The sequence below is a fragment of the Scyliorhinus torazame genome, chromosome 1, assembly GCF_047496885.1.
Source record: "Scyliorhinus torazame isolate Kashiwa2021f chromosome 1, sScyTor2.1, whole genome shotgun sequence".
Classification (NCBI taxonomy): Eukaryota; Metazoa; Chordata; class Chondrichthyes; order Carcharhiniformes; family Scyliorhinidae; genus Scyliorhinus; species Scyliorhinus torazame.
In genome coordinates this window covers 316,946,102-316,973,680 of record NC_092707.1, presented here as the reverse complement: position 1 = coordinate 316,973,680, position 27,579 = coordinate 316,946,102, and the positions used below count along the sequence as shown (strand labels likewise).

At 48.9% G+C, this 27,579-nt stretch overlaps 1 protein-coding gene across 3 annotated transcripts in view; it reads left to right on the top strand.

Annotated features, from left to right (window-relative positions):
* Positions 1-2,533: 2,533 nt before the first annotated feature.
* Positions 2,534-27,579, top strand: part of LOC140424443 (acylphosphatase-2-like) — a 257,503-nt gene continuing 232,457 nt past the window's right edge. For all 3 annotated transcript variants that reach the window (XM_072507867.1, XM_072507868.1, XM_072507866.1), the window contains exons 1-2: positions 2,534-2,697; positions 18,815-18,831. In XM_072507867.1, coding sequence (XP_072363968.1) covers positions 2,580-2,697; positions 18,815-18,831 — 135 coding nt within the window. In that variant the 5' untranslated portion in view covers positions 2,534-2,579. The remainder of the gene's footprint in view (positions 2,698-18,814; positions 18,832-27,579) is intronic.

Genomic DNA, 27,579 nt, shown 5'->3' with positions numbered 1-27,579 from the left:
CCAATCAGATACCTCAGGAACATCTCCTTGTCTTCCCCAGGAGGTCCTCCTCCGGGACCGCGCTCCCGACCTGGCTAGCGACGCCCGGACCCATCCTGCTCCGAAAACACGTGCGGGCACACAAGTCGGACCTGTTGGTCGAGATGGTCCATCTGCTGCACGCTAACCCCCAGTACGCCTCCGTGGCGTTCCCTGACGGCCGACAAGATACGGGCTCCCTACGGGACCTGCCGCCTGCCGGAACCCTGCGCGCACCCCAACCCCCCCCCCCCCCCCCACCCCCACCTCTGCAGCACCTCACAGGAGGGTCAATCCTCCCGCCGCTCCTGCCTGGGCCCGCCCACCCACCGACGCCCCCTACAGGCGCCCCCCTCCCAGGTCAACCGTTTTCCCCACCAGCGCCGTCTAGGGGTGTCGAAGCTGCCATGGAGGCCGAAGCCACACTCCTTTGTCGCAGACGCCTGGACTCCCACCGGAACCACCACCGAGGCCCAGACGATCCCAGAGGACGACCAGGGCACCCGACCAACGGGTTGCTTCATCTTAACCGATCTGTAACTGTAAATAATAATCACTGACTGTATATATCTGCCATAAGACATAGGAACGGAAGTAAGGCCATTCGGCCCATCGAGTCCACTCCACCATTCAATCATGGCTGATTTCAACTCCATTTACCCGCGCTCTCTCCATAGCCCTTAATTCCTCGATACATGACTGTAAATATCTTCTAAACATTGTAAGGAGGTATCACGGTACCTCCATATCTGATCATACCATGTTGAATACTGTTGTAGCCACCACACCCGCCGGACTCTTTTTTTAACAGGGGGTGAATGTGGTATCATCAGGTATTGCAGCACCCGAGAGTCTGAAGTTCCATTGGTCAAACCTGGTAGGATTTTGCAGGCCAGATGGTGGGGGATGAATGTAATGCGACATGAATCCCAGGTCCCGGTTGAGGCCGCACTCGTGTGCGGAACTTGGCTATAAGCTTCTGCTCGGCGATTCTGCGTTGTCACGCGTCCTGAAGGCCGCCTTGGAGAACGCTTACCCGGAGATCAGAGGCTTAATGCCCTTGACTGCTGAAGTGTTCCCCGACTGGAAGGGAACATTCCTGCCTGGTGATTGTCGCACGATGTCCGTTCATTCGTTGTCGCAGCGTCTGCATGGTCTCGCCAATGTACCACGCTTCGGGACCTGGGATTCATGTCGCATTACATTCATCCCCCACCATCTGGCCTGCGAAATCCTACCAACTGTCCTAGCTTGACACAATTCACACCTCTTTAACCTGGGGTTAACCCATCTCTGGATCTGTAAAGATTTAATCACCTGCTAATGCTCATATTCCAAGCATTGTCTGGCATCTTTGAATCTGTCTATATATATGTTTCTGGAACATACCTCTTCATTCACCTGAGGAAGGAGCAGCGCTCCGAAAGCTAGTGACATCGAAACAAACCTGTTGGACTTTAACCTGGTGTTGTAAGACTTCTTACTGTGCTCACCCCAATCCAACGCCGGCATCTCCACATCAAAATAAAGGAGTCTGTTAAGACATAGATGAGGAGAAAGTTCTCCCAGAGGGTTTTTCATTTTTGGAATTCACTCCCCCAGAGAGAAGTGGAGGGTGAGTCATTGTATATTTTAAGGACTGATTGGACAGATTTTTGATCAATGATCAAAACCGTTATTGGGGGAGGGGGGGGAAGGGTAAAGTGGCAGTAAAGTGGAGTTGAGGACACAATCAAATCAACCATGCGCTTATTGAATGATGCCGCAAATTTGCTTGTTTGTTGAACACACCAGCCCAGAATAGCATGACATCTTATTGCATTGTGCTGATATTTAACTGAGCACAACAGACATGAGACATATTGTTGTAGATGAATGTTCAAATGTGCCATTTTAAAGAGGAACTTAAACAGTGGGCAGCACGGTAGCACAAGTGATAGCACTGTGGCTTCACAGTGCCAGGGTCCCAGGTTCGATTCCCTGCTGGGTCACTGTCTGTGCGGAGTCTGCACGTTCTCCCCGTGTCTGCGTGGGTTCCCTCCGGGTGCTCTGGTTTCCTCCCACAGTATAAAGACATGCAGGTTAGGTGGATTGGCCATGATAAATTGCCCTTAGTGACCAAAAAAGGTTAGGAGGGGTTCTTGGGTTACCAGGATAGGGTGGAAGTGAAGGCTTAAGTGGGTCGGTGCAGACTCGACGGGCCGAATGGCCTGCTTCTACACTGTATGTTCTATGAATTTCAGTGACTGGTGAAATAGGCACCCAGAAAGTTTTTTAAAATCGCACTTTCTGATTATCTGGTGGAAGCACCACCACGTCCGCCCAGGGGCGATCTGCCCCCGCCGCCCACAGCTAACTGGGTGGAATGAGTTTGGATCATCACCTCTGTACCTCATTTTATTGGGGGGGGGGCGACAATTGTTGGCGATGAATGTGGGGGTGGATCAGGAAAAGCTGCGGAAAGGGGGTGGAGTGGAGTGGACGAGACGGACATCCGGCTGAGGGGGGCGGGCAAGGCCGGAGCGGACTGAGTGTGCTGGGGGGGGAGGAGGCCCGTCTTGATGTGCAGTGCGGCTAACGCAGCCATTTGCTTTAGTTTACTGGCGATCATGTCGAAGGTGGGCTCAGTGGCAGCTCGATTCAAATCGATAGATTATGAGATCAGGGGCCGAGTGCAGGGTAAGTGCGGAGATTAAAATAGAGCCTTCGACGGTCAAAACCGCCGGACACTCGCCTCAGACCAAGGCCGGACTTGCGATTTGTCAAATCGCCTTGGGACCGCATCGGCAGCTGAATTTAAATTAAAACGGGGAGGTTTTATGTTTGTAACCGAAGCAGGAAAGGGTTGGCCTTGTGGTGCCTTGGCGCCCCTCCTACAGCGAAAGGGCAGTGTTTTGGAAAATGTTGTTTAAAAAACTGCTGGCGTGTTTTCGACTGAGACTCGTTCGTCGAATATGAATGGAAAGTATAACATGTCCAGAGAGGAATAGGCTAGGATATTTGTTGTGAAAGGCGGTCGGTCCCCGAAGCGCCCAATTGAGGGCAGCAGCAGCGGACAGCTCACATTTTCTGATGCACTGAGGGCTGTTAGTAATGGCATAGAAATAAACATGTCTTTTTGCACAGTCACCATGGGCCCAGAGTTGGTGCCCAAGTTTACAGCCGCCAATTATTCTAATTCTGGTAACTCGCGTTACTGTCAAATATTTTCCTTTAAAGTATATCGACTTTGAGTTGTGGTCTTCCAGAAAATTCAGCAAAAACATTATCGACCAGAAACGTTATTTTTTTTTCTCTCCACAGTTGCTACCAAACCTACTGAGTGTTCCCAGCATTTTCTGTATCTAAAATATCTTGGAGTCTTGTACATAATAGATCATTTATCCTTGTCGTGATTATTTCTTGTAATATTATTCCTTGACTCAGTAAAAATGCAACGAATTGAGAAAACAATAACCACTGCCATGAGTTTAATATAATATGACAAAATCGTTATTATTGTCACAAGTAGGCTTACATTAACACTGCCATGAAGTTACTGTGAAAATCCCTTAGTCACCACATTCCAGCGGGTACACAAAGGAAGAATTCAAAATGTCCAATTCACCTAACAGCCCGTCTTTCGAGACTTGTGGGAGGAAACCCACACAGACACAGGAAGAACGTGCAGGCTCCGCACAGACAGTGACTCAAGCGGGAATCGAACCTGGGACCCTGGCGATAGCCCGCCAGGAGATTAACATTTGAAAGAAGGGGAATTATTTGAATCACTCAATGTTTTTTGAATAAAACATTCTATGATCAAATAATACTTTAAAATACTAGATAGAAAGCTACATGATCTTACATTTTTAAAATTCTGTCATTCTTCAGGTTTTGATCAGTTATTTCCTCAGAACAGTTGAAGAATCAACTATCTGTGCATTCTGAGCACAGTACATCAGTCATTTTCAAAACTGAAATTAAAGAGCATAACCTCCATTCTGTAAATCTGGTCCATTGTCACAGAATCCCAGTATTAATATTTACCACACTCTATTGAATATAACTGGTTTCTTTTATTTTGAATTTAGGTGCCTGTAGAGTCTGAGCTCTCCTGTATTCTTATAATTCTGAGGAACAGTTACATTTATTGCCAATACACCGCACTACATCACTGAACAAAGAAGAAAATACAGAACTGCATATTTCTAATGGGGGAAGCTTAAGGGAGTCTAGGCACCACCCGTGAAGAGAGAGCAGAGTGAATTGGCTAGAATTTTCCAACAGAGTTGGGGAATAGGAGTTGAACTTTTTTGGATCCCAAATTTGTCTCCATGGGAAACTGATTTAAAGTCAAGATTTTCATGTGGTAGCATTGCTGCCTCACGGCACCGAGGTCCCAGGTTCGATCCCGGCTCGGGGTTGTCATGATATTCAAATACACATCACAACACACACATCATGATAGACAGACCAACAGACCAATTAGCACACATAACATGACAGCCAATCACAGACAAGAGCAGACACAGTATAAGACAAGAAACACGACACCTCCTGGTCAGTCCATCTGGAGACAGGACAAGGCCAGGACCTCATTAACAAGACACTGACACAGTCACCACGTGCTGAGTACCAAGTCAGATGTGTAAATAACGAGTTGGAATAAAACTGCGTTGTACCAATTGCAACCGTGTTGGTTCGTCTGTACCTCAGAGCACCCAACACCACATGGTACCAGTGAGTGAATCGATACTTACCGGCAAATCTGCCATCCTGAGCCATGGACACCCACAACAAACCGCAGTCGTTGCAAGTCGCTGGGAACCTGGGCACCAATTGGAAACTCTCCAAGCAGCGATTCGAACTGTTCATGCGAGCCAACGAAAAACAGGGCGCCTCAGATGAAACAAAGATTGCCATGCTCCTCACTACCGCAGGTCAGCACGCCATCGATGTATACAACTCCTTGTGGTTCGCGGAAGGCGAGAACAAATCTAAATATGACACGGTCCTCCTCAAGCTCGACCAGCACTTCAACGTTGAGGTCAATGAAAGCTTTGAGAGATATATCTTTCAGCAGCGCCTACAAGGTAAGGATGAGCTCTTTCAGTCCTTCCTGACGCACCTCCGCATACTCGCGCAGTCCTGCGGTTACGGCACCACCTCAGAGTCCATGATCCGGACCAGATCGTTTTTGGCGTTGCCTCCAGTGGCCTACGCCAGCAGCTTCTAAAAATTAAAGGCCTGACCTTAGCATCTGCAGTTGAAGCCTGTGTCCTACATGAAAATGCGACCAGCCGCTATGCCCAATTTCAGGCGACCGAATCGGCACGGAGGGGGTCCCAAGCGATCGAATCGGCAAGCCAGGCCGCCCACGAGGCCGAACGCATCCAGGCAATCGAGTTTCTCCCGGCCCGCGGCCCGGACGAGGACGGCCGTTTTGCGCGCTTTTTGAGGCCTCCCGCGTTTGTGCGCGGCAAAACCTACGGCAACACTGAGGGACGTGCTGCGCAGGCGCGCCCGACGCAAGACCGAACTGCGCATGTGCAGTGGCGTAACGAACGCCATGACGTCATGACTGCGGCAACTGTGGAGCTGTACATTTAAAAGGGCAATGTCCTGCAAAAACCCGACAATGCCTACGCTGTGGCAAGATGGGCCACTACGCTGCCTACTGTCGAGCGGCTCAACCTGTGGATCTTCCACATCTCCGACAACCTCGCAGACACGTGCGGACCATCCAACCTCCACATCACGACATCCAAACCGACGACACAGATGACCAAGACGCCTTCCGGGTTGCGGTCATTGATGTGAACCGGGTCAACACCATCAATCCGGCCGATGAATGGAGTGCCACCCTGACGGTCAACCGATCGCCGATCACTTTCCGCCTGGAGACTGGCGCCTCCGCCAACCTCATAGCATGGTCAGCATTCTATGCCATGAAGGTCAGACCACCAATCCAGCCATCCCGGTGCAAGATGGTCGACTACAACGGGAACGTTATCCCGGCCATGAGATCCTGCCAGCTCCATGTGACACACAACACACACACGGCCACACTCTCGTTCGAGATAGTTGGCTCATCGAAGGAATCCCTGCCCAGCACAGGCATGTAAGGCTCTCCACCTTGTGCAACGAATTCTCTCTCCAGACGGCACGTCTGATTTCCGGATGCAGAGTTCAACGCACAGCTCCAATCGCTCCTTGCCCACAACCAGGAGGCATTCGAAGGCATGGGAACACTGCCATACACCTACCGAATTCGCCTCAAACCGGATGCCATCCCGGTCGTCCACGCACCTCGCACGGTTCCTGCGCCACTTAAAGACCGCCTCAAGCTGCAGCTGCAGGATCTCCAGGACCAAGGGGTCCTATCCAGGGTCACGGAGCACACGCCATGGGTCAGCTCCATGGTGTGTGTCAAGAAGCCCTCTGGCGAGCTCCGCATCTGTATAGACCCCAAAGACCTCAATAATAACATTATGCGGGAACATTATCCCATACCCAAACGGGAGGAGATCACCAGTGAAATGGCCCAAGCGAAGATATTCACGAAACTGGATGCTTCTAAAGGATTTTGGCAGATCCAACTGGACCCGTCCAGCCGAAAGCTATGTACCTTCAACACCCCTTTCGGCAGATTCTGCTACAACCGGATGCCATTTGGCATCATCTCGGCATCCGAGGTCTTCCACAGAATCATGGAGCAGATGATGGAAGGCATCGAAGGGGTGCGCGTATATGTGGACGATGTCATCATCTGGTCCACCACACCGCAGGAGCACATACATCGTCTCCAGCGCGTTTTTGCCCGCATACGGGAAAACGGCCTGCGCCTCAACCGAGCCAAGTGCGCCTTTGGCCAGACCGAATTGAAGTTCCTGGGGGACCATATCTCCCGGTCAGGGGTCCTTCCGGATGCAGATAAGGTGAGCGCCATCACAGCCATGCCGCAGCCGGCCGACAAGAAGGCTACGCTTCCTTGGCATGGTCAACTTCCTAGGGAACTTCATTCCCAACCTTGCCTCCCACACAACGACTCTGCGCCACCTCGTCAAAAAATCTACAGAGTTCCAGTGGCAACACACACACCAGCTGGAATGGGAGGAGCTCAAACGCTAACTCACCACGGCACCAGTGTTGGCGTTCTTCGACACGTCTCGTCCCACCAAATCTCAACTGATGCCAGCCAATCCGGCATTGGAGCAGTGCTCCTGCAGAGGGATGACACGTCGTCATGGGACCCGGTTGCCTATGCGTCGCGGGCCATGACCCCCACAGAGCAGCGCTATGCGCAAATCGAAAAAGAATGCCTGGGCTTGCTAACCGGTTTAGACAAGTTCCACGATTACGTCTATGGTCTTCCACGGTTCACGGTCGAAACTGACCACCGCCCCCTGGTCAGCATAATAAACAAGGACCTGAACGAGATGACCCCTCGCCTCCAGCGCATCCTACTTAAACTCAGGAGGTACGACTTCCAACTGGTCTACACTCCAGGGAAGGACCTCATCGTGGCGGATGCCCTATCCAGAGCAGTGAGCACGCCGCCAGATGCGGAGGGGTTCGTATGTCAGGTCGAGGCACAGGTGGCCTTGACAGCGGCAAATCTGCCGGCTGACGACTCCAGTCTGGACCGCATCCGCCGAGAGACAGCGGCCGACCCCCTTTTACAGCGAGTGATGCGCCACATGACGGGAGGATGGCTCAAAGGGCAGTGCCCGCAGTTCTATAATGTACGAGACGACCTAGCCATCATTGATGGGATCCTTCTGAAGCTGGACCGGATTGTGATTCCGCACAGTATGCGCCAGCTGGTTCTCGATCAAATACACGAAGGCCACTTGGGGGTCGAGAATTGCAGCTGGAGGGGCCGAGAGGCGGTATACTGGCCGGGCATCAGTGACGATATTGCCAACATGGTGATCAACTGTACAACCTGCCAAAGGTTTCAGCCGGCGCAACCTCCTGAGACGCTTCTGCCCCATGAGCTGGTGACGTCCCCCTGGGCGAAGGTGGGTGTCGACCTATTTCACGCGCTTGGCATGGACTATGTTATCATAGTGGACTACTTCTCCAATTACCCAGAAGTCATACGCCTGCACGATCTGACGTCGTCTGCTGTCATCAGGGCCTGCAAAGACACCTTTGCTCGCCACGGCATTCCGATGACTGTCATGTCGGACAATGGGCCCTGTTTTGCCAGCCATGAATGGTCGTCCTTTGCGGCCTCGTATGGCTTCACACACGTGACGTTCAGCCCTCTGCATCCCCAGTCCAATGGAAAGGCGGAGAAGGGCGTTCACATTGCCAAGCGGCTCCTCTGCAAGGCTGCTGCTGCCGGATCGGACTTCTACCTCGCCCTGCTGGCCTATCGCTCGGCCCCACTAGCCACGGGTCTTTCGCCAGCACAGCTGCTGATGGGTCGCGCCCTCAGAACCACTGTGCCTTCCATTCTGGCACCAACAATAGACCATGCTCCGGTACTGCATAGGATGCAACTGCAGCACGATCGCCAGAAGAGATCGTACGACACAAGGGCAACTGATCTTCCCTCCCTGGCCCCTGGAGACAACGTCCGCATTCACCTACCAGACGGTGGCTGGTCAGCACCTGCCGAAGTTCTCCGACGCGTGGCTCCCCGCTCGTTCCTGGTACGCATGCCGGATGGATCCGTGCGTAGGCGCAATCGCCGAGCCCTTCGCCTAATTCCACGCTCGCAACGGAACCATACACAGACGCCGTGTCCTCCACTGGTTCCTGATAGTGACTTCGTGGAGCTGCCACAGACCATGCCCCTTCTGTCGCCGCCCGTGGCCAAGCTCGCACCTCAGCCGGTGGTTCTCGACCCACCCTTGAGGCGGTCAACCCGAATTCGTCGCCCGCCTACTAGACTGGACTTATGAGACTGTTCACACGTCAAATTTTAGCAACTACTGTATGAAACATGTCACTGTTTTATCATTCCAGGCCTCGTTTGATCGGTCCAAATTTCAACGTCATTCTTCTTTTGTTATGGTACAACCTCGTTAGCATGTCACACCTGACATCGCCCCTTGTATATAGTTACGCCACATGTACATGCTGTAAATATCACGCACACACACCTTCAGCTGCACTCAGGACACATTTATATTTATAACCACGTAGGCACATAATCTTGTAAAAAAGGGGGGCTGTCATGATATTCAAACACACATCACAACACACACATAATGATAGACAGACCAACAGACCAATTAGCACACATAACACAACAGCCAATCACAGACAAGAGCAGAAACAGTATAAGACAAGAAACACGACACCTTCTGGCCAGTCCATCTGGAGACAGGACAAGGCCAGGACCTCATTAACAAGACACTCACAATGTCACCACGTGCTGAGTACCAAGTCAGATGTGTAAATAACTAGTTGGAATAAAACTGCGTTGAACCAATCGCAACCGTGTTGGTTCGTCTGTACCTCAGAGCAGCCAACACCACAGGGGTCACTGTCCATGTGGAGTTTGCACATTTCCACCGTGTTTGTATGGGTTTCGCCCCGCAACCCAAAGCAATGTGGTTGATTCTTTTTTTTAAAAAATAATTTTTATTAAAGGTTTTCATAAAATATCACGAACAAAATGAGAAAAAAAAAAGAAAACCCAACAGGGTTAAGTACATACCCCCCTCCCCCCTGTACATAAATAATAAATTAACATTAACACCCCAACTTAACACAACAGGTATATACACCCCCTCAGACCCTTCAGTGTAAATAACAAAAACAGGAATAAAGTAACCCCCCCCCCCCCCCCCCCCCCGAGCTGCTGCTGCCATTGACCAATGTCTATCGTTCTGCCAGAAAGTCTAAGAACGGTTGCCACCGCCTAAAGAACCCTTGTACCGACCTTCTCAAGGCGAATTTCACCCTCTCCAATGTAATGAACCCCGCCATATCGCTGATCCAGGATTCCACACTTGGGGGCCTCGCATCCTTCCACTGAAGGAGAATCCTTCGCCAGGCTACCAGGGACGCAAAGGCCAGAATTCCGGCCTCTTTCGCCTCCTGCACTCCCGACTCCTCTGCCACCCCAAATATTGCGAGTCCCCAGCATGGTTTAACCCTGGATCCGACCACCCTCGACACCATCCTCGCTACGCCCTTCCAAAATTCGTCCAGCGCTGGGCACGCCCAGAACATATGGGTGTGATTTGCTGGGCTCCCTGAGCACCTAACACACCTGTCCTCACCCCCCAAAAAACGGCTCATCCTTGTCCCGGTCATGTGTGCACAGTGCAGCACCTTAAACTGTATGAGGCTGAGCCTCGTGCACGATGAGGAAGAGTTCACCCTCCCCAGGGCATCTGCCCATGTCCCTTCCTCAATCTCCTCTCCCAACTCCCCCTCCCACTTACCTTTTACCACCACCACCGAGGCCTCCTCCTCCTCCAGCATCACCTGGTAAGTTTCCGAGATCTTCCCCACTCGCACCCACTCCCCCCGAGAGCACCCTGTGCTGTACTGTGTGTGGCAGTAGCCGCGGGAATACCACCACCTGCCGCTTGGCAAACGCCCTTACCTGTAAGTACCTGAAGGTGTTCCCCGGGGGGGGGAGCCCATACTTCTCCTCCAGCTCACCCAGACTCGCGAACTTCCCGTCCACAAACAGGTCCCCCAACTTACGTACCCCTGCCCTGTGCCACCCCGAAAACCCTCCACCTGTTCTTCCTGGGGCGAACCGGTGGTTCCCCCGTATTGGGGTCCACGCCGAGGCCCCAACTTCCCCCCTGTGCCGTCTCCACTGTCCCCAAATTTTGAGGGCAGCTGCCACCACCGGGCTCGTGGTATACCTCCTTGGAGGGAGCGGCAGCGGCGCCGTTGCCAGCGCCCCCAGACTCGTACCCACACAAGGCGCCATCTCCAGCCTCTTCCATGCAGCCCCCTCCCCCTCCATCACCCACTTGCGCACCATCGTCGCATTGGCGGCCCAGTAGTACCCACAGAGGTTGGGCAGCGCCAGTCCCCCCCTATCCCTACTACGCTCCAAGAACACACTCCTCACCCTCGGAGTCCCTCGCGCCCACACAAACCCCATTATACTCCTGTTAACCCGCCTGAAAAAAGCCTTCGGGATAAACACGGGGAGGCACTGGAACAGGAACAAAAACCTTGGGAGCACCGTCATTTTGATTGACTGCACCCTACCCGTCAAGGACAGCGGCAACGCGTCCCACCTCTTGAACTCCTCCTCCATTTGCTCCACCAGCCTTGTAAAATTAAGCCTATGCAGGGCCCCCCAGCTCCTGGCCACCTGGACCCCCAAATACCCGAAGCTCCTCTCTGCCCTTTTTAGTGGGAGCTCGCCAGTCCCCTGGATGAACGACGAACAGCTCGCTCTTCCCCATGTTGAGCTTGTACCCCGAAAAGTCCCCGAATTCCCTAAGCATCCTCATTACCTCTGGCATTCCTCCCACCGGGTCCGCCACAGACAGCAGCAGGTCGTCCGCATTAAGCGACACCCTATGCTCCTCCCCACCCTGCATCAACCCCCTCCAGTTCCTGGACTCCCTCAGTGCCATAGCCAGGGGTTCAATCGCCAATGTGAAGAGCAGGGGGGACGGGACACCCCTGTCTCGTTCCTTGGTGCAACCGAAAGTACTCGGACCTCCTCCTGTTTGTGGCCACACTCGCCATCGGGACCTCATACAACAGCCTAACCCACCTGACAAACCCCTCCCCAAACCCAAACCTCTTCAGCACCTCCCAAACGTACCCCCACTCTACCCCATCGAAGGCTTTCTCAGCGTCCATCGCCACCACTATCTCTGCCTCCCCCTCCCTCGCCGGCATCATGATAACGTTCAAAAGCCTCCGCACATTCGCGTTCAACTGCCTCCCCTTCACAAACCCCGTCTGGTCTTCATGGATGATCTGCGGCACACAATCCTCAATCCTCATGGCTGAGACCTTCGCCAGCATCTTGGCATCTACATTTAGCAAGGAAATCAGTCTGTTAAGACCCACATTGCAGGGGATCCTTGTCCCGCTTCAGGATCAAGGAAATCAGTGCCCGGGACATCGTCGGGGACAAAGCCCCCCCCTCCCTTGCCTCATTGAAGGTCCTGACTAACAGCGGGCCCAACAGGTCCATATATTTTTTATAGAATTCGACCGGGAAATCGTCCGGCCCCGGTGCCTTCCCCGCCTGCATGCTTCCTATCCCTTTGATCAGCTCCTCCAACCCAATCGGGGCCCCCAATCCCGCCACCAGTCCCTCTTCCACCTTTGGAAACCTCAATTGGCCCAGGAAGCGGCCCATCACTCCCTCCTCCCGTGGGGGCTCGGATCGATACAATTCCTGGTAAAAGTCCCTGAAAACCCCATTGATGCCAACCCCACTCCGCACCACACTCCCTCCCCTGTCCTTAACTCTCCCGATCTCCCTAGCTGCGTCCCGCTTCCGAAGCTGATGCGCCAGCTCCAGCTTGCCTTTTCCCATACTCGTAAATCGCCCCTGGACTTCCTCCACTGCACCTCCGCCTTCCTGGTGGTCACCAGGTCGAATTCGGCCTGGAGGCTACGCCTCTTCCTCAACAATCCTTCCTCAGGCTCCTCCGCATACCTCCTGTCCACCCTCACCATCTCCCCCACCAGCCTCTACCTCTCCTTCCGCTCCTTGTGGGCCCTAATGGAGATCAGCTCTCCCCTCACCACCGCCTTCAGCGCCTTTCATACCATCCCCACTCGGACCTCCCCGTTGTTATTGGTCTCCAAGTACCTCTCTATACTTCCTCAGACCCGCTCGCTCACCTCCTCGTCCGCCAACAGCCCCACCTCCAAGCGCCACAGCGGGCGCTGGTCCCTCTCCTCCCCATCTCCAAGTCCACCCAATGCGGGGCGTGGTCCGAAATGGCTATTGCCGAATACTCAGTATCCTCTACTCTTGCTATCAGCGCCCTACTCAAAATGAAAAAGTCGATTCGGGAATAAGCCTTATCGACATGTGAGAAGAATGAAAATTCCCTAGCCCCCGGCCTTGCAAATCTCCAAGGGTCCACCCCTCCTATCTGATCCATAAACCCCTTCAGCACTCTAGCCGCCGCCGGCTTCCTACCCGTCCTAGACCTGGAGCGATCCAGTGCCGGATCCAGCACCGTGTTAAAGTCTCCCCCCATTATCAGGCCCCCCACTTCCAAGTCTGGGATCCGACCCAACATACGCCGCATAGAACCCGCATCGTCCCAGTTCGGGGCATACACAGTGACCAGTACCACCCTCTCTCCCTGCAACTTACCACTTACCATTACGTACCTACCGCCATTATCTGCCACAATGCTCGACGCCTCGAATGACACCTTCTTTCCTACCAAGATCGCCACCCCTCGATTTTTGGCATCCACCCCCAAGTGAAACACCTGACCTACCCACCTTTTCCTCAGTCTTACCTGGTCTGCCACCTTCAGGTGTGTCTCCTGGAGCATAACCACATCCGCCTTGAGCCCCTTCAGGTGCACGGACACGCGGGCCCGCTTAATCGGCCCATTCAGTCCCCTTACATTCCAGGTTATCAGCCGGATCAGGGGGCTACCCGCCCCCCTCCCCCGCCGACTAGCCCTGACCCCTCCTCGGCCAGCCACGCGCCCGCACCCCACACCCGGCCCGTTCCCTACAGCGGCATACCCCCGTCTTGACCCCTTCTACTCGCTCCAGCTCCTCTTTGACCATAGCAGCAGCAACTCGATTCCACCCCCAGGCGAGGACCCATCCTAGCTAATTTACTCCTCCCATTGCACTTCCGCAAGTCAGCTGACTCCTGCTGACCTTGGCCACTCGCGCCTCTCCCTCGACTCCTCCCATTGTGTGACACACCCTCCTCTCCCATTCCCCATCCATAGGCTCTCCCCCTCCCTCTTCCATTCTAAACGCGGGAAACAACCTGCCCCGGCCCGCCCCCTCCAGTCTTCAGCGCGGGAAAAAGCCGGCGCTTTCCACCTACCAGGCCCCGCCACCTCTGACGCAGCTCCTTTTACAGGCCCGGTCCCCTCACCCCCGTCTCGGGTCTCCCCCTCCCCCGCGGGGCCCCATCTCACCGCCATCCACCCCCCCTATTCCGTTTACCTACCCCCCTCCAAGAGCTCCCCCAACCAACCCAACCAAAACAGTGCCCAACCCGCCCCAACCACCCTCACCGACACGAAAGAGAAAAACACAGAGAAAAAGAAGAAACCCGGAGCAATGCAAAGGCTCCCCGCCTCAAAAAAAGAATAAACATAACATATCAACCGCAGTCCCAATCGCCCATCCTGACCCTCAATCTGTGTCCAACTTCTCGGCCTGAACAAAGGCCCACGCCTCCTCCGGAGACTCAAAATAATGGTGCCGGTCCTTGTAGGTAACCCACAGTCGCGCCGGCTGCAGCATGCCAAACTTCACCCCCTTCCTGTGCAGCACCGCCTTCGCTCGATTGTATCCGGCCCTCCTCTTTGCCACCTCCGCACTCCAGTCCTGGTATATTCGAACCTCCGCGTTCTCCCACCTGCTGCTCCTCTCTTTCTTGGCCCACCTGAGCACACACTCCCGATCGACGAACCAATGGAACCTCGCCCGCACCACCCGCGGAGGCTCATTAGCCTTGGGCCTCCTCGCCAGCACTCTATGGGCCCCTCCCAGCTCCAGGGGCCCCTGAAAGGACCGTGCTCCCATCAGCGAGCTCAACATGGTGACCACATCGGCCCCCACGTCCGGCCCCTCCATCCCCTCTGGGAGGCCCAGAATCCGCAGATTCTTCCGCCTCGACCGATTCTCCATCTCCTCGCACCGCTCCTGCCATTTCTTGTGGAGCGCCTCGTGCGCCCCCTCATTGTCAGAGATCTTTTGGCGAGCCTCGCGGATCGCCACCCCCTGGGCCGTCTGTGTCTCCAGCAGCTTATAAATAGAAGCCTTCATCGGCTCTATCAGGTCCGTTTTAATCTCTCTGAAGCAGCGCTGGATACCCTCCTGCTGCTCTTCCACCCACTGCATCCACGCTGCCTGGTCTCCGCCCGCCGCCAGTTTGGTCTTCTTCCCTCGCATCTTCTTCGGGTCCACCACCACCTTTTTTGTCGCCCCGCTCCTAGTAGAAGCCATATACTGATGGGGAGCTGTTATGAACTCCTTCCCACACCGGGAAAAGTCAAAAAAGTGCCGTTGGGGGCCCTGAAAAGAGCCCAAAAGTCCGTTTTTGCGGGAGCCGCCGAATGTGCGACTTAGCTCCGCATAGCCGCAACCGGAAGTCAATGTGGTTGATTCTTAAGTGGCCTACCAAGCCACTCAGTTCAAGGGCATTTGGGGTGGGTAACAAATGCTGGCTCAGCCCGCGACATCTACATCCCATGAAAGAATAAAATAAAATTTTCCTCCCTATCTCTGTGACATCTGACAATTTAGCTACCATGTCTTCATTTTGCTCATCTAAATCATTGATATGAATTGTAAAATGTAGAGGCCCTAGCACAGACTCCTGCAGGTCAGGAAAGACCTGACGTCTTTGGTCCTTGGTTACTCAATAATTACAGTCACCAGGTTAGTAAATTCAAACACAATTGCTTTCTTTTATTAATAACGACTATAATGAAGTATGCAGCAAATACAATTGGTTAACTATCATCTAAATCCTAATCCCCCACTTTAACGTGCCCCCACCCATATATATACATATACACAAACAAATACAGAGGGGAAATGAGGGGTAAAATAAGAAGTAAAATATAAGAGTCTTTACTTCAGCTGGTTGATTTTTAAGAACACATTCCTTCAAAGTAAGCTTCCGGTCGAGATTTATGCTTTCCAGTCTGTAATGGTTTTCACTGTAGATTCAGGCTTCTGCGGTTTCAGAAATTTAGCAGCTTTGCTGGAGAAAACACGAGAGAGAGAGAGAGCGAGCAGATTCTTTCCCCTGAGTGTCCAGAATTCAAACTCTGCTTTCCTTAGGTCTCTGGAAATCATCCCACTCAGGCAAGATCTGATCAGCACCTGTTACCAGGAATAATATAGCCTCTTGGCCAATTCATTCAGTAGCCAACCAATCAAACAGTCCCACCCCATCTCTCGGGTGCCACAGAGTCTGTTGCTCATGTTGCAACTTTTTGAATGCCCCATTCTCTCTGCTGCTTGACTTAAAGATACATGTCCATTAAGCATCCATTGATCAAAAATGATAATGGCAAAAATTGAAAAAAGGGGAAATAAGGGAATCAACAGGAAGGACCCATACATACTCCTTCAAAGAACTTCAATAAATTGGTTAAATATGATTTCCCTTTCACAAATCATGCTGACTGTTCCTGATTACCATGAGTTTTTCTAAGTGCCCAGCCCTTAATGATCAATATTAGCATCTTCCCCGCGACAGGTGTTAACTGGATTTTGGTTTCCTGTTTTCTGCCTTCTTTAATAGGAGTTATATTTTCTGCTTTCCAGTCTGATGGAACCTTTCCAGAATCTAGCAATTTTGGAAAATTAGCACCAATGCATCAAATACCCTAATTAACCATCTCTTTTAAGACTCTAGGATGAAGTCCATCTGGACCCGACTTGTTGGCCCGCAGCTAAAGTTTGCTCAGTACTGCTTCCCTAGTGATTGTATTTTCACAAAGTTCCTCTCTCACCTCCACCTCCTCGTTTATAGCTCTCTTTTTTGTTCCTTCTATAGTGAAGACAGAAGCAAAATACTTGTTCCTTTCATCTGCATTTTCTTATTATCTACTATTAACACCCATTGTCACTCTTGAGGACCAACACTCACTTTACTCCTTTTTCAATACCTGTAGAAACTTACTGTCCGTTTTTACATTTCTAGCTTGCTTCCTCTCCTCTACTTTTTTCTCCTGATTAACCTTTTAGCCATTCTTTATATTCTGATCAAACTTCTGACATGCCCCTTTTCTTTGCGCAACTATATGCTTTCCCCTTAAATTTGATATTTTCCTTACTACTTTAATTAACAACAGATGGTGGGTCCACCTCTTCGAATTTTTCTTTATTGCAGAAATATACTTCTGAAATATCCCCTTAAAAGTCAGCCACAGCCTCTCTGTTGATCTGTCCTCTAGCCTTGTGTCCCAGTTCACTTCAGCTAGCTCAGATTTTGTGCCCACATAGTTGCCCTTATTTAAGTTTAAGATACCCATCTTAGACCCACTCGTCTCTCTTTCAAACTGGATGTAAAAGTCAATCATATTGTGGTCACTGCTACCTAGAGACACCTTTGCTCAGAGATCATTCATTAATCCTGTCACATTACACAATATAGAGTCTAAAATAACCTGCTCCCTGGTTGGTTCCAGAATGTGCTGATCCAATAAACTATTTGGAAAGCATTCTATGAACTTCTCATCCAGGCTGTTGCTACCAACCTGATTTTTCCAGTTTATTTGTGGTTTAAAATTAATCATGATTATTGCCATCCTGCCAGACTCTGCAATGATACCTTCCTCTCCTCGATGGTGTGCTCTGAAGACGTACTTTTTCTGCCAGGTGTATGGCATGGAACTATAACCTGTAGGTCCTGTTTATAAACCTGGGAGGTCTCCATGCCTCTTTGCAGGAGTTGCTTGTCTTTTATAGGGAACTAATCAAGATCTGGAACATGACTGCCTAATAGCCGCTGCTCAGGCTCAGGAATCTGCACTTAAATCAATCTAGACTCCGAGTGTATCAGTTAATGTACAGCTCATGGCCAAAGACTTCCACAGCCTGAAAACAGTGGTGCTCGGACTCGGCACTCGTGGAGTTGAGGTGGCTCAAGCATGTGGTAGACGTCTGTCCAAACTGACCCCGTTCGGTACAGGCTTGGAGGGCCTGTTCCTGTGCTGTATTGTTCTTTGTTGAATTCCACATTGATCTTGCATTCCGACACCTCCCTTGGGATCTGTAAGCCCACAATTTGAGCCATCTCGTGAAAATTTTCTCTGTGCCTTTCCATTCAATGCGGAGGGGTTTTCTGTGTGCCTGCTGCTCCACACCTTCCACTTCCTTGCCTGCCTCCACCATCCGGACACAGCAGTGCTCTGACTGGCAGTGGGGGAGGCCCAATGGAGGGCTCTCTACATAGGAGTACTCATTTTTTCATTGTGGGCCTGGCATGGAGGGTGTAGCATGCCCCTGGGCTGTGCAACAGTAAGATAAGATGGTTCACGGTAACCCAGGCTTCATGCGTTTCTGCGGCCAAGAGGAGTCCATGTTCCACGTGTACATAGATTGCCTGAGACTTCATCCCCTTTTTCAGTTATTTGAAGGGGCTGCTCCTCAATTTTCGGTTGCATTTTAGCCCCACGCTCCTGATCTTTGGTCACCTGGTGCGGCGGGGTGTCGGATAAGCCCAGGGTGGCTATTGACGGGCCCAGACAGCAGATAGTTGAGGGGGTCGTCTGGCCCGACTTTCTGCCCCTGTACCATGACTACGTTTGCAGCCGAGTGGCCCCGGAGATGGAGCAGGAGGTGTCCACCTGTTACTCCAGGTCTCGAGTGACCGGTGAGCGCCACAAGAGGCTGGGTTTCATCATCCCCGACAATGACATTTTGGTTTAGTTAGTTAAGATTTTTTTGTTTCTGAATTTTGTTACAATGTCCCTCATTTTTGATTTTTTTTGTTTTCTCAAAGAATATAAAAATATTAGGATGTAACATTTGTGGGCAGGGGGCACAGGCCATATGCAGAGTTTTGATACACTTGTTCTGTCCTTCAAACCAGCTTTATGTAAAATAATATTGCTCATTATGTAGGCTCATAGTTTTTGTAGGATAATATGGCTAATCTGTTTCTTTTCTCTTATCCATACAGGGGTCTGTTTCAGAATGGTAAGATGACGACTACAACATAATTTAATACTCTTGGGTCAATGAAATGGAGGTTCATAATTTGTTGGGATAGACCTTTTTTGAATTTCTACGAAATGAAAAATGAAAATCGCTTATTGTCACAAGTAGGCTTCAAATTAAGTTACTGTGAAAAGCCCCTAGTCGCCACATTCCAGCGCCTGTTCGGGGAGGCTGTTACGGGAATCGAACCGTGCTGCTGGTCTGTCTTGGTCTGCTTTCAAAACCAGCGATTTAGCCCAGTGCTAAACAGCCCCTTCTGATTATCATTCTAATTATTTAAATAAATATTTAAATAAATAGCATGCATGATTGAAATCTGTTTTTATTCCACCTCCACCATGCAGCACGCACTAATACCTACCAAATGGTAACAGATGGCATTATCTGGACTAAATGCTAATTTTGATTCAACTGAATGCATGGAGCTGGCATTTTAACCTGCCCTCTTATGTTTGTGCTTCTGAGATGGGGACCATTTATTAGACATGGAGTTGGGAAGCTTGTGATTTTCCCTGCTAACTACACCGAGTGAGTACTGCACTGTCGGTGCCGCCTTTCGGATGAAGATTAAGCTAAGGCTCCATCTGCACTTGCGAGTTGATTTAAAAGATGTCCTGGCACTATTTTTAAGAAGAGCAAGAGAGTTCTCCCCGTACCCTCATCCTTAATTATTCCTCAACGACCATCACTAAAACGTCAGAGTACCTGTTCATTATCACATTGCTGTTTGTGTTACCGTACTGTGTGCAAATTGGCTTCCCGATTTCCTGTGTTGCAACAATGGCTACATTTCAAAGCTGCTCATTGGCTGTAAAGTGCTTTGGGACATACTGAGATTGTGAGGGTGCTAAATAAATGCAATTATTTTCATGCTAGTTCAGGTAGGGACAAACTTTTTAAAAAATAAATTTAGAGTACCCAATTCATTTTTTCCAATTATGGACAATTTAGCGTGGCCAATCCACCTAACCTGCACATCTTTGGGTTGTGGATGATGCAGATGTAGTAATCCAGGAGGAATATGTGGGATATTGGATGGGACAATCATAAAGAGAGAGGAAGTACTCAAAGGGTAGGAATCCTTGAAAGTTGCTAAGTTTCCGAGGCTACTGAAGGAGGCCAGGGAGATAGATGCTCTTGAGGATGATTTTCCAATTCTCACGAGATACAGGGGAGGTACCGGAAGACTGGAGAAATGCAAATGAGGTTCCATTGTTTAAAAAGGGATCAAAGGAAATGCTAAATAATTATAGGCCAGTTAGTCTTAACAGTGGTGGGCAAATTAGAATCAATCCTGAGAGATAGGATTAACTGTCACATAGAAAGGCATGTTCTAGTCTGGGATAGCATAGACTTGTTAAAGGAAGGTCTTGCCTTTGATTGAATTCTTTGAGGAAGTGACAAGAAGGGTTGATTAAGATAGTGCAGTCGATGTTTGGTACATGGGATTTTAGCAAGGCATTTGACAATGTCCCACATGGCAGATTGGTCAAAAAGGTAAAAGCCCATAGGATTCAGGGCAATATGGCAAACTAGATAAAAAGTTGGCTTAGTAACAGGAAACAAAGGGTAACGGTCGATAGCTGCCCTTGCAAATGGAAAGTTATTTCAAGTGGTGTTCCACAAGACTCCGTGTTGGGACCCTTACTTAAGTTTGTGTTATACATTAACGATTTGGTCACGATCATGGGGAGCACGATTGGGAAATTTGCAGGCGACACAAAGATTGACCTAGTGGTGGACAGTGTACCTTCAAAATTATATCAGTGGGGTGGTGGAGTGGGTGATAAAGTGGCAAATGGAATTTAACATCGAGAAGTGAGAGGTCATGCATTTAGGGAGGTCAAACAATTATAGGGAGTACACAATAAATGGGAATATACTAAGAGGGGTAGATGAAGTGAGAGATCTTGGCGTACAAGTACACAGGTCCCTAAGTAGACCAGATTATAAAGAAAACATATGGAATGCTCTCCTTCATTGACAGAGGTATAGAATATAAAAGTAAGGGTATAATGTTGGAATTGTGTAAAACACGGGTGAGGCCACAACTGAGTATTGTGTGCAATTCTGGTCATCACATTACGGGAAGGATGTAACTGCTCTGGAGAGTGTGCAGAGGAGTTTACAAGAATGTTGTCAGGGCTAGAAAAGTGCAGCTATGAGGAGAGATTGGATAGGTTGGTGTTATTTTCCTTGGAACAATGAAGGATGACTTAATTGGGGTGTACAAAATTATGAGGAAGGGATGGAGTGGACAGGATAAAATTATTTCCCTTGGTAGAGGTTTCTAAAACCAGGGGACATGAGGAAGAACTTTTTTATGCAGAGGGTAGTGGGAATCTGGAATTCGCTGTCCGAGTTAGTGGTGGAGGTAAAGACCCTAAAATCTTATAAAAAGTACCTGGTTCTGCACCACAAGTGCTGTCAGCTACAGGGCAATGGACCAGGTGCGGGAAGGTGGGATTCGAAAGTGCACCCAGTGTCATCGGGCTGGCATGGACAAGATGGGCCAAATGGCCTCTTGTGCTGTTAACTTTAAATGGTTCTATGGAATGGGAGTGAAAGGGAAAGCAGTCACAGAAAGAACACTTTTTACTTTTGTTACCCATATATAACACCAACTAGTATGATCCACTAATCTGATTATATGCATATGTATATATATATTGTTTTTACACTTGCATGTACATCATGCGTTGCAGAGCCTCAGGATGTCTGAAAGCACATTAGTGAGTGAAGTATTTTGGAGGTCCAGGAATCGTGGCAGCTAATTTGCAAGCTTCCACAAACAATAAAGCGATTAATGGCCAGCTCCTCTGATTTGTTGATGCTGATATAATATTAGCCAGGACAACTGGAATAACTGCTCTGTTCTTCAAATAGCACCATGGTATTTTTACCACTAATTCCTGACATCGACTGGAAAGGCGCCAGGAGCAGTTGCACATGCACACTTGACCTGTGTTGTGGCTGCCGGCACATGCAAATTCTCTCACAGAATTGCCACTGTACTCCGCAAAGTTTTATGTTGGGACAAACTCAAAACATTTCTACATAAGAATGAGATGGTACATTTTTTTTAAGGTGTCCGCACTTCGATGCAATATTTAGATGGAAGGCTACCAATTATAATGTGTTACTATTAGAATAATTAAAAGACAAAAAACAAAATACAAATACAGCCATATGGTAAAAAGGCTAGTTTAATACTGCAACATTAACCACTAAACAATAACTTTTCTTTTACATTATTGGAACTAGTTGAAAAGGTTTTGTACAGGGTGCTCCTGCACAGCCTTGTTAGCGCAGTTGGTAGATAGTGCAACTCTTCTCCCAGGACATGGTTTAGAGTCCCAAATTGCTGCTGATATGTTCAAATATTTCATTCAAAATACTTTCTTCATTGATTTTTACCAGTAGTGAAACAACACTGTTAAGAACATATTGTCTTAGTTTCCAAGACTGAATCTCACCCAAACTAATTGGTTGCTGGACTGGGGGTTGGGGGAATCTATTGTTGCAACAACTTGACTGTTAAAATGTTTGCTCTGTGATAAGTTGCATTCTTTTCTATTAATTGATTTTGTTGCAAAGGATAGTTATGAGAAACCAGCGTAATTAACCAACAGCTAGTAGAGCAGCACTTAAAAAGTATCTCACACTTTAAGTATAGCCTGACACTGAATCTGAGCATGTACAGGAATTTCTCCCCAATGTTGCAGCACAATTCAACACAACCATCTTTTATATCCACTAAGAGAGTAGGTACGGCCTCAGTTTAACATTTCATCCAAAAGATGGCAATTTCAGCAATTTAACACTCCCTTGGTGCTGCACTGCAGTGCCAGTGGAATTTGTGCTTGTTCTGGAGCAGGATTTGAACCCATGACTTCCTGACTCAGAGGTGTGAAAGCACAGCTAAAACATGTATGACACAATTTTACAGCACAGAATGAGACGACAGGTTCAGCCCATTGTGTAAGCTTTCCTAAAGAACTGTCTACTTCACCCCATGATTTTTCCTTTTCCCATCATACCTATTCAAATTTTTTATTCTAAACATTTATCCATTTCTCTTTAAATCCTATCGATGTAATATACGTGTCTATGTGGAATATATATTAAAAATGTCATTCACAACTCTGATTATGAATTATATTTTATTATTTGTATGATTATGTGGAAGTATCTAAGCATCATTGCTAGACAGGTCTGAATATGGTCTGGTATTGGAAAACACCCAAAAGGCTTAAGAAGAAAGTCCCATTAAAATAAAATAAAAGTCAATTTGATGCACAAAACGCGTCCCTCTGTAATTCTGACTGAATCAGCCTCGCAATATTTTGAAACCTCTGAGGTAGAGTTACTGCTATGATGCGGTGGGAGGTAATTGAGCTCATTGGTACGGTAATTTTGTCTAATTTACATTCTATTGTTTGATTTAGTGCAGGAAAGAATTAAATAAGTGTGTGTGAAGATCAGGGGTTTTCAGAATCTGACGACTTGAAGCTGGCAGCACTGAGGTGAGGCCTGTGGAAGTCAGCCATGGTTTAGTTGCCTTCTTTCATTGACACCAGGTGGAAGAGCATGCCATTACCAGACTGCAGCAACAGACCTCTTAAGATGGGGAAGAGTAGTCTGCTGTTGGGCTCACTGAAGGACTGGGAACAGATTGTGGTGGTGGCCTTTTAGCCAAGGCAAGCAGGCGGGCATTGCCACTGGGTCAAAGGGGAGAGACAAGGGCAGGATTGTGGGTTGAATCCAATGGCAACACATGAGAGAGGAAGAGACCAATGGCAATTGGACTCAGTTTTCCTAGACCCCTGTGTAGAGGAGAAGCAGAGAGGGAGGGAGGTCTAACCTTTGAAGCACCGCTGGTACAGAAGGAGGGCCAACCTCCATCTGGGCAAGGAAGATGCAGAGTGGACCTGGAGCAGGTGACCATCTCAGGATTCGCCTAGGTGCAGGGTGTCAACGATTGCAACCATATGGCCATCAAGGCTCCCTGGGACCAGCCAGCACCTTACATAAACCAGCAAGAATTCCTCCTCATCAATGTTCAACTGGTCTGCATGTCAACACCTACATATTTCAAAGGTTCCACAGGTGTTCCAAACCCCTGCTGCATGCCTGCAGTGATGGATTTTTAGTGTCAAGGATTATCCACTAAAAATATAGCTGCTGATGCTGGTGAGGAACCCTTGCACTGCAGCTAAAGAAAGATACAATATCTACTACTGGTCGACTTAAGCAACCATCGAACAGGCCATTAGATTTGAGGAAACATTTTTTCACACAAAGGTTGGTGTGAGTCTGGAATGCACTGCATTGGGAGGGTAGTAGAGGTGGAAAACCTCACCATCTTTGAAAAAGAATGTTAGTGAGCTCTTGAAATGTCATAACATTCAAGCTGTGGGCCAGGTGCTGGAAAGTGGGATTCATATAGATTTAGTGTAGTTTTGTTGGTGCAGACTCGATGGGCTGAAGAGTCTCTACTGCATGACTATGACTAAAGGGAGGTGAGTGAAATGAACTTGCAGCATTGTTACTCATTGCTGCAACTTCAATGCAAACTGCTGACATTTATGGTGGTAGATGTTGAATTATTAGAAAATAGCATTTTTTATTGCCAGTTTTATAATGCCAAATGTGACATTATCCATACTATTGATTAATTCAACATCTGTTTGTTGTAATAAATTAAGTATACAATTTCCCACATGTATTTTGTATCTCAAAGAAGCTCCAGGGTCAGTAAAATGGAGTAGTATCTCATGTTGTAAATAGAGCAATGTAATTCAGAGGTTTATCTGCATTATTAAGTGGTTGAGGATGGCACAGATCCACCCAGATAGTTCAGAGGATTTGTATTCTTTGTAACATTCAGCGTTTTGCTTTTAGTACTGCTGTAAAAATACATTTTGCCAAAGCTTTTCCAGGGTCAGGACAATCGCAAGAATATCAATGTCAAGGGAAACATCTTTATATTGTATGAGAAGATTTGTTGGCAAGCGGACTCCTGATTGGTAGAGGGGTTGCTATGAAGAATGTACCAGCTAATGGTGACTGAGAGTTAACTGCAAAGCATTGTTTGAAAATTTAAACCAGGCAGCTTGACTCTGGTCAAGATGTTGCCCCGAGAAATAAACCAGCAAATGGCTGTGACTTATTTTGTTTAGCTGAAACAGGTGCAAAGTGTTTTAAGTTAATTTTGTCAAGGCAGCACTGGATAGCACTTGCCTCATGGCGCCGAGGTGCCAGGTTCAATCCCGGCTTTGGGTCACTGTCCGTGTGGAGTTTGCACATTCTACCCGTGTTTGCATGGGTTCCGCCCCCACAACCCACAGATGTGCATGGTAGGTGGATTGGCCACGCTAAATTGCCCCTTAATTGGAAACAATGAATTGGGTATGCTAAATTTATTTTTTTTAAAGTTATTTTTGTCTGCAAAGAACATGGCCATGGAACCCCTACAGTGCAGAAGGAGGCTATTCAGCCCATCAAGTCTGCACCAACCCTCTGAAAGAGCACCCAACCCAGGCCTACTCCCCCAACCGATCCCTGAAATCCCAGTTAACCTGCACATCTTTGGACACTAAGGGTAATTTAGCATGGCAGTCCATCTAACCTGCACATCTTTGGACTGTAGGAGGAAACTGGAGCACCTGGAGGAAACCCACACAGACACGGGGAGAATGTGCAAACTCCACCCAGACAGTGACCTATGTATTAATATATATGTAGCTTCTAGTACACATGCATGCACCACATTCCCTTTCCTCAATTTTTTTATAGTGTCTACAGTAATCACCAAGTCAGCCAAAGCTTTCACAGTGGCTAAATGGAGCTCTCTGAATCCTCTGCTGAATTTTGTTAGGAGGCAGTCTTCAATGATGTGAGTGAATCATTGATTGGATGCACTACAGCTGCAGTCCGTGTTCCCTGCAAAGCCCCACTTATGCAATTTGCTGCACAAAGGCCTTGGCCAGTGTGAAAACTGTTGAGTGTCCAATGTTGACATGGCAGGTTAAAGCTGGGTGGGCAGGCTTTTGGAATCTGTGATGAGGAAGTGGTTTTTAATGGCAATGTGTTGGTTCCATTCCGACTACCATGGGGCCTCTGCAGTTATTCCTTGACACAGTGACCTTAGTCATACAGGCTGGCGTGATGGGAGGCATGCAGCAGGTGGCTTGGTAAGGTCCTTGTGTAGGGCCAGGCTTGGGTTAACATAAATCTTCCCAGGCGCTTTCTTGTTGCAATCTCCCTTTTTACGCGAGGAAGTGAGATGTTGCTCAGGACTGGAAGCCAGGGAGTTAGGTTGATATCAGAGGGTACCCAAGATGATATGTATTGTTGCGTTCAGCTGGGTAACTATAAGACTAGTGTGGGATGAGTTGTACTGTACTGATGTACAGTATTTGTAGTTGAATAGACAAGAATGGAGGTCCTTAAGGTTAGAGCATCTTTACCCCACGAAGAGCCAACAAGTTTGCTGAATATGTTGTTTTGCATCTTGTTCTTTGTTGCTGCCTTACTCAGATCTTTTTGGTATGTCAGTGTTCAGCCAAGCATAACACCAAGATAAACGTATGTTGTTTGTGGTTCAGTCTCTTGCCAATCAAGATGTTAACTCCCCTCTTGGTGCTGGCATTGTAGAGGTTGAATATATGCAAAACTGTTTTGTTGCTGTTGGGCTGAAGTTGTTGTGTCTTACAGTAGTTGACTAGCTTTGCAACATTGTTGTTTAGTGTTGCCTCTAGTCTAGAAGATGTCCAAGTCTGAGAAGCAAAGCAGATATCGTCAGCATAGTTTAACCCATAGATTGGGTGGTCATGGACCAGAGTTTATGTCGCCCCACTCATCTGCACCTGATAAAACCCAGGGAAGCCAATGATTCGGCAAGCAATCTCAATTCAGCAATCTCAGGCTTCAAGAATCCCAGTAGCACCACAGCTAAAACTGCCAGCAATATGATTTCCTGTCGGTGCCTTACCATTGGGCCTGCACTCTGCATCCTGCAACTTAACATTGACTGGCTAATTGCCACCAAATAACAACTAATCAACACTCACGTGCAGCAACACACAACTAATGTGACCTGTATCCAAGAAATACATATCCAACAAAGCTGGGTAATATAAGATCGACGGCTTTAACCTGCTATGCCATGCTGCCATCCAAAGCATATTTTCAATCAACCATGTTAGACATGGCCTACCTATCACACTGAACACATTCATGTCATCAGGATTGGGGCCTTCAAGGTAGCAAATGTTTGCAACCCTCAAACATGTTCTCCCTGCCCTAACACACCCAGCTGTCTATATCGGTGACTTCAACAGTGATCACATGGACTGGGGCCAAAATGAGGTTGACGCTATTGCTGCAAGACTTACAAATTGGGCCACACAGAATAACCTCAATCTTATTCAATACCTCAAACAGCCAGGAACTTTCCACTCCGTAAGTTGGAGGCGTGACTACTCACCTGACCATTGCTGGGTCAGCTCAATACATCGCAACCCACTCCCAACACATGCCAAGTCTTGTATAGCTTCCCACGCAGCCAGCACAAACCAACTCTGACCCACTTCGGTCTTCAACTACCCGTTATCACCAGCTCAAAAAAGAAGCAGAGGATCCCACACAATGTCAACTGGGAGAAATATTGCAAGGCACTGGAACAAAGTGCCGTATCCCCATAGAACAGGCATACAACTACTT